The sequence below is a fragment of the Gopherus flavomarginatus genome, chromosome 10 (assembly GCF_025201925.1).
Source record: "Gopherus flavomarginatus isolate rGopFla2 chromosome 10, rGopFla2.mat.asm, whole genome shotgun sequence".
NCBI lineage: Eukaryota > Metazoa > Chordata > Testudines > Testudinidae > Gopherus > Gopherus flavomarginatus.
In genome coordinates this window covers 11,327,018-11,336,439 of record NC_066626.1, presented here as the reverse complement: position 1 = coordinate 11,336,439, position 9,422 = coordinate 11,327,018, and the positions used below count along the sequence as shown (strand labels likewise).

The following is a 9,422-nucleotide window of genomic DNA, read 5'->3' as shown; positions in this document are numbered from 1 at the left end:
TCTGGGGCAAAAACTGGTCCTGCTAGTGAAGGCAGGGGGCTGGACTCAATGACCTTTCAAGGTCCCTTCCAGTTCTAGGAGATGGTATATCTCCAATTATTACCTAATTACCATACAAAGTGACATGGTTTCAAAACTAAGGTTTTCATAACTCCCAGCTAGCCATGGCTTGGGCTTGCTTCTTCCCCTTTGTTGTCATCAGTAACCAACGTAATGGAGGACAAATCAGACCTCGACATGCAACCTTGCTGTCGCCAAACTACCCAGTGATGTTAATGCTTTACACAGACATAACTGATTTTAGCTTAGTGAGCAACGGTGCATCAGCAGCACACAGAAGAAGAGAATCCAGCTCACTGTTTCTGAACTGTGTTGACTCTGCAGCACTAACAGAAGCCAATAGAGGTAATAATGTCTAGTCGCTAAATTAAAACAGTCACGACTAATTACGCACAGCGACAGAACTGTGAGTATGAATGTATTAGTTACAGAGATGCTTTTCACATCAGGAGTCACAGCAGAAGAGTGAGCTGACCATTCACACTCCCCTTAACTCAAGTGAGCATTAGGAACTCTGAGAACATCACCAGTATAGACAGAAACATAACACAATATTTGGGAAACAATTCAGGCTAAGCCAGGTCTGTAGTGCCAGAGGAGTCCAGCTGACACAGGGCTGGGGTGTGTGAGGGGGGCTTTCTGACAAGTCCTAGGTTATTTTTTATTTAAATATCAATGATCAAGTCCTGAAAATTGATACAGCTGGTCTAGCTTTCCCTTTTACTTCCCAACACAGCAACACAAACACTTGCAGCATATATGCTGAGAGACTTATTTGCTTTATCATCTCTCAGCAATTAGGCATAGTCAACAGTTAAAACTCTGGGGTTATCTTTTCGAAGATCTAGGCTACACTGCAAAGTTAGGTCGGCTTCGCAACATCACTCAGGACTGTGAAAAATGTCACACTCCGTGAAACATGGTACAGCCAACCTAAGCCTCGGTGGAGACACTGCTAGGTCGTTTTTCTGTCGATCTAGCTACTGCCTCTCGGACTGATGGATTCATAACAGTGAAGGAAGAATCCTTCCCGTTGCTGTAGGAAGTGTTTACACTACAGTGGCACAGCTGCAGCACTGCAATTGTGTCACTGTAGCATTTCTAGTGTAGACACTACAAGTCTTCATTGCAAAGAAAATGCATTCAATGTAGAGTATGAAGCATTTTTCTGTAGTGATAAATTTTGACAATATAATTTAAGCCACTTACAATTTATTATATACATAGAAAGGTTACATTGGTACATAGTTGAAAGTGTGATCTCAAAAACAGAGCCCAGGTTTCTTGATTCCATTTTATAACGTTACAACACTAACTGTAAATGTAGAGCAGATCAACCACAGCATTTCCAGTGAGCCATTGCTGAGAGTACAATGTGGACTGGTTAATTTCATTTTAGTCTGTTTAAAAAATAATCCAAAACTAGCTCCATGGTCTGCAGGACGAGTTTAGAAGCAAGAATAGCCTTCAAGCACAACCTCCCTTACATTTTTTTAAACCCTCATATTCCAGTTTTTATCAGCAGATCTTTAGCTTAAAAGATCAAACCAAATTTACTAATGGCATTTTAAGGACAGAGAAAAAGCTTTACTTTAAAAAGAGAGACTGGGAAAAATGTGGGAACTTGGGAGCAGGGGGGGTGAATGCTTGGGGAGCAGTGAGAATTTTAAATACAAATGTTTAAATAGGCAACTGACTTCTCATTGGTGGGCAAGAAGGAGAAACTGCTCGTTGCTAAACCTGTCAATACCCGTGTTTCAGGATACCTGATCAATCCAAGCTTGAAACAGTCTGGTTTTCTTACATGAACAAATTCTTCCATCAGAATACTGACATAAAACACACTGTCCCAGGAGTTCACTGCAGATAATACTTTTATTTTAAAATAAAAATGATGCAACTTTCAAAACAGGAACCTCATGAGAAGCTGAGAAACAGCAGCTGCTAAAGAATTCCTCAGTGCTATTTAAAAACAAAATCCCAGGCACTGGGTCTCAGCAGTAGAGGGGAGCAGCTCTTTCAGTACGTATCTGCCATAAACAGGCAACATAACGAAACGTAGGCCACAAAGTACACAATTGCCTTGCATGGAGCATTACTTAGAGACAACAGTCCAGGAATCTTATGGACTCTTGAGAACAAGAACTATACTCCAAATGTTTCTTTACCAGGGAGAAGATATTCATGGGTAGTTGGGAGGCTCAAAAGGCAACAGAACAGTGAATAAAAAACAAGCAGACTAGAACAAAACAACTTCCACAGACTCCAAAACTGCTCAGCCTGTGACTTCTACCTATATTCTGGCAGTGTTCAGATTAGAGTCACACTGTTCCTACCTAAGGATCCTCACTGACTTTAGGACGAACCTACCTTACGACATTCTTTTAGTGAAACCAAATTGAGCTGCATGATTCCAGCAGAATGGCTCTTCTTGTACACCCACTGGCAGGATTTTCTTGTTCTCATTTCAGCAAAGACCAAAATCCAATGGCAGGCTAAAGTGTTAACTCTGCCAGCCTGGTGGCCTACAGTTTTCTCAGCAGCCTTACTATACTACCAAGAGGCTGGCAGTGCAGGGAGTCTGGCAGTCAAAGAAGGGGGAGGGCTGCTTTGTTCCCCTTACAGATGTGAAGCTGAGCAGGCACTGAGCATCTGAACGGCAATCAGTTTATCCCTCTCTGCTGGGGCTGTCATAGGGACGCAAGCGAGGAGGCGTTTATATAGACAACATTAATGTACAGACCAAGCCTGAAGCACTGCTTGTCATGATGTCCCCACCTGTGGAATAGGGCAGCTTAGTGTGAAGGAATCATAGCGCTGGAGGACACCAAGCAAAACCCAGACATGAGCTTGCAAGAAATGCAGGTCTGGGCAGGCGAGGGATTGTGAGCAGACACCCCCTCCACTGGGGGAGGGACTGGTGCACAAGATCCATCCCTGTCCAGTGTATGTTGCCACGATTCCTCCCGGGCCGAGAGACGTAGTTTCTAGCATAGGCACCTGCTTTGGGACATTGATTGTCTGACCCCACATCCTGGACAATCTTTCGCCGTGAGGTCTCTTGTTCCACATGCTGGCTTGGACCCCAGTTAAACATCCACCATGTCCAGCAAGGCAGATAGATGAAGCTCACAGGCAATCTCCTCTTCCTTGTTAACTCTGATCAACTGTTGTAAGCGTTTCAGTCTGTCCGACAGAGAGGTGCTGGACCCCTCCACCAGATGCCCATGCTCCACATGACTTCCAGCCTGTCCAGAGGGAAAGATGCACTACTGTCAAAGAATCACTTGTCCAACAGAAACAAGGGAAAGTTAGCCCTCTGCTACCTTTGGAGATAGCTTGGCCTCTGAACCAGCAATCTCCTAGGGTGCCAGCCAAACACTTCCTTTCCCAGGAGGGTGGGGCCTAGCTAGCACTCTCACAACCCAGCTCCCACCTTTAACTCGGTGGAGTGGAGTGTTGGCTGGCTGATTCTCTTGTGCCACATCGCAGCTCACTGTTACTATGCACAATAGCAAAGGAGACAGCGACAATGCAATGGGCAGATCAGAAGGACCCATGTTTAATATCGCATATAAACACCAGGCTAACCTTGTGTTTCTGGGAAATATGCTCACAGCAGCCCACTTGTCCAGGACAGCTGGAGCCCATCTCCTAGGCAGGCAGAAATTCTCTCGAGAAATTCACAGACTTGGAATTCTACCATGAAAAATATCTGTTATTCCCATATCAAGTTCTCTTTTTACCTGTGGGCATGGAGACGTGGGCATTTCACTCAGTGGATGGATAACCTGAGGTGTACAAAGCAGGCTCTGAGGGAGGTAGAGGGGAAGAGACAAGGAGCATGGGAGCTGCTCAGAATCTTCTGCTAACCACTGGTGTAGCTTCTCCTGAAACCTAGACAGAAACAAGGTCACAGGCACAAGTCAAACTGCAGTTCAGCTTTATACACCTTGTGCTTCTCTGCCCAAAGCATTCACATGGCCGATGTAACCACAAAAGGAAATTAGGTCTGACCGACAGCCCAAGCGCCCCAGTGACACTGCACAAATCAGAAGTTCAGGGAGCCCAGCATGGGCTCAGGAAAGGGGTAACTGCACCGTTTCTGTTTTTAAATCATGATGGCATCTACGAGACGCTCAGTTGCCATGAGCCTAGGCAGTTTTTTCAAAAGACGTTTAAATCTAACGGAGGGCTCCTGAAAATGGCAATATGCAGAGAGAAAATCAGTTCAAACAGTAGCTTGTTGGATTCCAAACTAAATGACTATTTCCCCAAATTAACTCATGAGACTCATTCAGGCCTGAGTGTAGTAAGTTAGTTTGTTCTTAGCAACTCGTGAGGTGTTTGATTTGGGATCCTCTGCATGCCTCTATGTGAAGGTTTGCAGTCGAAGATTCAGAGACACCATTCAATGCATTCCTGTTTGATGAAGTTCAGAGAGAAGCCTCTGATCCCTTAGTTTACAGACAGTGACGGAGATACAGATGTAGAAAAACAAGGGAACATCCCCTTAAAATGATCCAGGAAGCAGGGATGAAAGCAGAGTTAAGCACGCCAGAAGGGTGGGCTCTGCTTGTAATCAATCATTCCATCCACCATGTTCTGAACACACAGTGTGGCTCAATTCAAGCAAAGCAGACTGCAGAAAAAGCTGTAAGGAAAAAATCCTAAAACAGCTAATCTGAAGACCACCCCCTTCTTCCCACTCATCCTGAGAAAAGGCACCAATCCAATCAGTACTTCAGCTGCCGAGCAGGGGTAGACAGCACGCCCCAGAGACAGTGCCTGTCCACGCCAGCATAGGTAAATAAGATGGGAAGGGAGAACACCTGATGCTAGTACAGATGGCTCATACAACAAGCTTTAATACCAATAGATCCTAAACTACATAGAATAACACCTCACTTAGCAAATGATACACAACAACCATCAGCTCAGTTGGTAGAGTCACTACAGAAGAGGAAGAAAAGCAGTGCTCAGAATCAGGATTAGCAATGCCACTGGAGGAATCCAAATTCTTGGGGTATTACTTAGCCATCAGATCAGAGTTCAAGTTATTGGCTTCCTCAGAGGAATGAAAGATGCCGAATCCTGGGAACTTTTAGAGAAATAGATCCCTTCAGCTAAACGTGGGAAACAGCTCAATGTACTATCTAACTTGTTCCAGGATCCCAGATAGAAAAGGTCAGTGAGAGACAACAGGGAGATACATTAATCATCTCCTGCTTTCACAGACAAGGAACTGCACATGGCAAGGTGAAGTGACAGGGGCGATGTACAGAGAACTCTGCCTTTATCCTAGAAATCCCTTCCAACTGGCTGACATGCAGCATGGAGCACGCCCACCAGTCAAACAACCCTTCCCTGTGTCTGGCACAGCAGTGCTAGTGTCTCACCCACTAAGGCGAGGACACGGCATCACAGAGGAATCCAGCCTCAGATGTCAAACTGTTCCCATAGCTAGAGAGGAGGCTGGAGGAAGAGCAGAAGGCCTGGCCTGATGACTGGCAGAACTGCATGCAATAGCACGAGGACTCGTGCTGAGATCTGGTCGGTAGGATCACACCTTTTGAAGAATCATGGGATACGCTCTGTGATTTTGCTCCTGGTACCCTACGGGCTCACAGAAATTCCTCTTCTTCTGCTGCACTCACCCTTGCTATAGTACTGATGGTCTTACTGTTGGTGACAGCCATTGGCTGGACCTCAAACCCCACAGTGCCCATGTGATTAATGTTTCTGCCCTACTGTTTTGCTGGCCAGGGCAGAAAACATTTTTGGCACCCACCTCCCAAGCGGTGGAAGGAAAAAAACAGCTGAGCACCCCCAAGAAACTGGTGCCCAGGGTCTGCTTACCTGCCCCTAGAACCAGCCCTGTTTCTGATAGCTGAGGAGCGGAGGGGGAGGAGGAAGGAGGACACTGCAACTTTATGCAAAGGAGAGATTGTCAGCAATAATCTGGGTTCCTCCATGAAACCACTAAAGCTCAGCTTCATACAACAGAGATGCCAACACTCTGTTCATGAACCCCAGCACCCTGCAAAGCCAGCAATGAGTCTGCTACAAAAGGTCTGTGCAGCTGTTCCTGTCACTTACCTCCTGTGCTCTCTCTTCTCCAGCTCTAGATTAGCAGCCAGGCGCTCTGGGAGGCACTCCTGGGCCGAGGCCACGTGTGTTAGATCTGCTGCACTGGGAATCCTCGTTTCCTGATGCCCCAGGCCGACAACATGCTCAGTTCGAGGCAGCAAAATGGGATAGTGTTTCACAAATGACTGAGGAGAGCGTATCCTTGACCTGGAAGAGGAAAGTATTTTAGCGGGAGGGAGGAAAGCCAAAGCCAGTACGCTCCTGGTTGGCTGGAATTCTGAAATAGCAGGAACTAAGGAAATAATCACATTTGCTGAGGATGAAATCCCCCTGTATGGAGGGTTCAGCATGAGGCCTCTGCATCACCCACATGCTTCTTAGGTCCTGAGAATAAGGTGAACATGGGATTTGAGTGGGGCAAGGAGTTTGTGGGTCCCAACTCAGGAGTGGGTTTCATGTAAGGAAAGACACCTGAGGCAGCGCATGCTACTTGGACTCTGAGGCCAGGTCTGTGCTACAAACATATGCTGACTCAGGTTACATTGGCCTACAGCCACCACAGTTATACAGCGCTTGGGCGGGTGCGTACTTGGCGCCATCTGTTGGTGGTGCATGTACTCGACAGGAGTGCTTGTGTCGATGCAGAGTGCAGGGTACCATGGGTAGGTACCTCAGTGTGCAACTCACCACTCTTCAGCATACTGTCTTTTAGGAAGTTTTGGCAATGCACAGTGGGGCCTAAATGAGCCACGCAGGGGTCTGCTTCCCAGTCTGCAACTCTCTCTCTTCCTTAATATTGTCTGTTTCCCATAATTTTTGCACCTTTTTTCAAAATGCCACAAACCCATGTGGCCTCTCTCACTGTCTGTCATCTCTGACAGAAGCATGGAGCCCGCAGAGCTCTGCACTATTGTCATGAGCATTGCGAGCACAGAAGAATTTGCAGAGCAGCAAGCCCCATTGAACCAGTGGAGACATGACAGTCCCTGGAGGACAGACGGCTGTGGGACATCATGCAAACCAATTCAAGGCTGTTGGTGGCATTCATGGAGCTACTTCACCTGCATCAGGCTCACCCATGCTCGACTGGCTGAACTGCAGTGGAGTCAAACAGGTCCTGGCTCAATGCACAGCTGGATCCTGTGGTTGCTTGTCCCGCACACTCCTCATTCTCTTTACCAACCACCACCCCGCCCTCCTCGGAGGTATCTAGGATGCTGTGAGGTGACCATGGTTGAGTGTCTGCCAAGTATGATGTGCAGCTCTTTGTAAAAGTGGCGGATCTGCAGCTCCACATCGGATCGACAGTTGACCTCCTTGGCCTTCTGGTAGGCATGCTGCAGCTTCTTGGCTTTCTCACGGCACTCCTGCTGGTCCCTGTCATACCCCTTCTCCTGCATCCCCTGAGCAATCTGCTTGTAGATGTCAATGTTTCTTCACCAAGTTCAGACCTGTGTCTGCACAGCCTCTTCTCCTGACAGGCGCAGGACAACCAATATCTCCTGACTACTCCAGGCAGCAGTGAGTCTGAAGCATGGACAGTTGGACAGTTGAACTCAACAATGGAGAGCTGCTCAGTGTACTCGTTAAACCAGGCTATCAGGAAAAGGAACTTCAGAAATCTGCAGGGCTTTAAATGTTGGCAGGGAAGGGGAGGTTCTGTCTACGTGATCCTGCGCAGTGGAGTTCACAATGGTGACCAGAGCAGTCAGTGTGGGGCATTGTGGGACAGCTGCTGGAGGACAGTTAAGGTTGATCTAAGGAACAATGTCTACACTCACACTGTGGTTGACTAAAGTACATTGACTGTGATTCTACACCTCTCGGGGAGTTGGTGTTACTATGTCAGCGTAATGGAGTGCTTACATTGGTGGGAGACAAATTTCCACATAGGCACCTGCACAACTGCCATGCATAGATCTAACTTTGTAGCGCAGACCACACCCGAGTGCAGCCAGCGCTCTGACGAGAAACGCTAGCCACTGACTTCATCCTATCCCTTCTGGAGACAGCAAGACAGTGGTGAGTAGGTTGCTAGGGGCTCGCTCCTCTAGAGGGATACCACCCACCCCAGACACCAGCTCTGTGCCCCTGACACACTTGCTCCTACAGTCAGCTCCTCTGGCTCTTTTCTTATCAAAGGGCCCTTTCCCGCTCCATCCTGCAAGCAAGGGACAGAGCCTCCTCTGGGACACAACTACTGGGAAATACATTTAAAATAAGGAATGTGAATAAAAAGCAGCTTTTGATCCAGGCTGACAAACAGCACAATGGGAACCTGCCTTCCAACATTTCATTAAAGGCATTCACTCTTCAGAATAGGCCAAAGAGCTCTGGTGCTGCAAGACATAACCTGTAATTAATTTTGATGGAGAAGACAGCATGGACGGTTCCAATACGCCCAGCAGAGTTTGTAATAGACATGTAACGGATACTGACATTGGATACAACAGTGACATACAATTAGCACTCTGTCAAGGCTATTACCCTTGTGGTCTATGATGTCACCAGACCCCCTAATTAGCATTATCTTCCTCCATATTTTGTGCAGCCAGGAGTAAATCATTTCATGTTTAGTAACAGCTAAAATGCTTTAATCTATTTCATCATAAGACATGAGAGAAGCTTTGGAAAAACCTAACAAATCTGCACTGTGATCTCTGGATAGGGCTGTAATGTAGTATATGTCTTTCCAAAGAAAGTATCCATTTTTCATTATAGAAATACGAAGCGCGTTGGGAAAACCAAAAACCCACACTGTGCAATCATGAAGACCCTGTGCGATTTCCAAATTTGTACAGTGCCCACTCAAATAGCTATGTCAGTGCAATTCATGAAGATACAGTCATGCTATTTATCATGACAAATTTAAAAAATCATCTTGCCTTGTGTGTCCCTGCTGGATCTCTTTCTGCGTTTGCAGTCTGGCCTGCTCCCATGAAAAAGGAAGAGTGAAGGTTTTTAAATGTTCCTTAAAGAAATAGACATATATCTGTCCATCTTCACTCACTGCTTCTACAGACAGACAAACATTAAAGATCAAGTCAGGATCAATACAGGCTTTCAGCTTCAAGAGAAATACAACATTAAAACTGTACCTTAAGTTTTGAAGATTGCGAGGAGTTAGCTCTGTTGAATAGACAGAACTTGCAGGAGTGTGCCTTTTGGGCCTGATTCAATAGCCAGGAAATTCCAGATCGGATTGTTGGGGTTACTGTCAAATATCGCTTTAGCTTCACTTTTAACATCCCAGTGCACCCAACCCCACTCTG

At 46.4% G+C, this 9,422-nt stretch overlaps 1 protein-coding gene across 3 annotated transcripts in view; it reads right to left on the bottom strand.

Annotated features, from left to right (window-relative positions):
• Positions 1 to 1,255: 1,255 nt before the first annotated feature.
• Positions 1,256 to 9,422, bottom strand: part of MCM3AP (minichromosome maintenance complex component 3 associated protein) — an 81,937-nt gene continuing 73,770 nt past the window's right edge. For all 3 annotated transcript variants that reach the window (XM_050916467.1, XM_050916465.1, XM_050916466.1), the window contains exons 26-29: positions 9,036 to 9,165; positions 6,160 to 6,357; positions 3,807 to 3,957; positions 1,256 to 3,308 (exon numbers count right to left, since the gene is read on the bottom strand). In XM_050916467.1, coding sequence (XP_050772424.1) covers positions 3,150 to 3,308; positions 3,807 to 3,957; positions 6,160 to 6,357; positions 9,036 to 9,165 — 638 coding nt within the window. In that variant the 3' untranslated portion in view covers positions 1,256 to 3,149. The remainder of the gene's footprint in view (positions 3,309 to 3,806; positions 3,958 to 6,159; positions 6,358 to 9,035; positions 9,166 to 9,422) is intronic.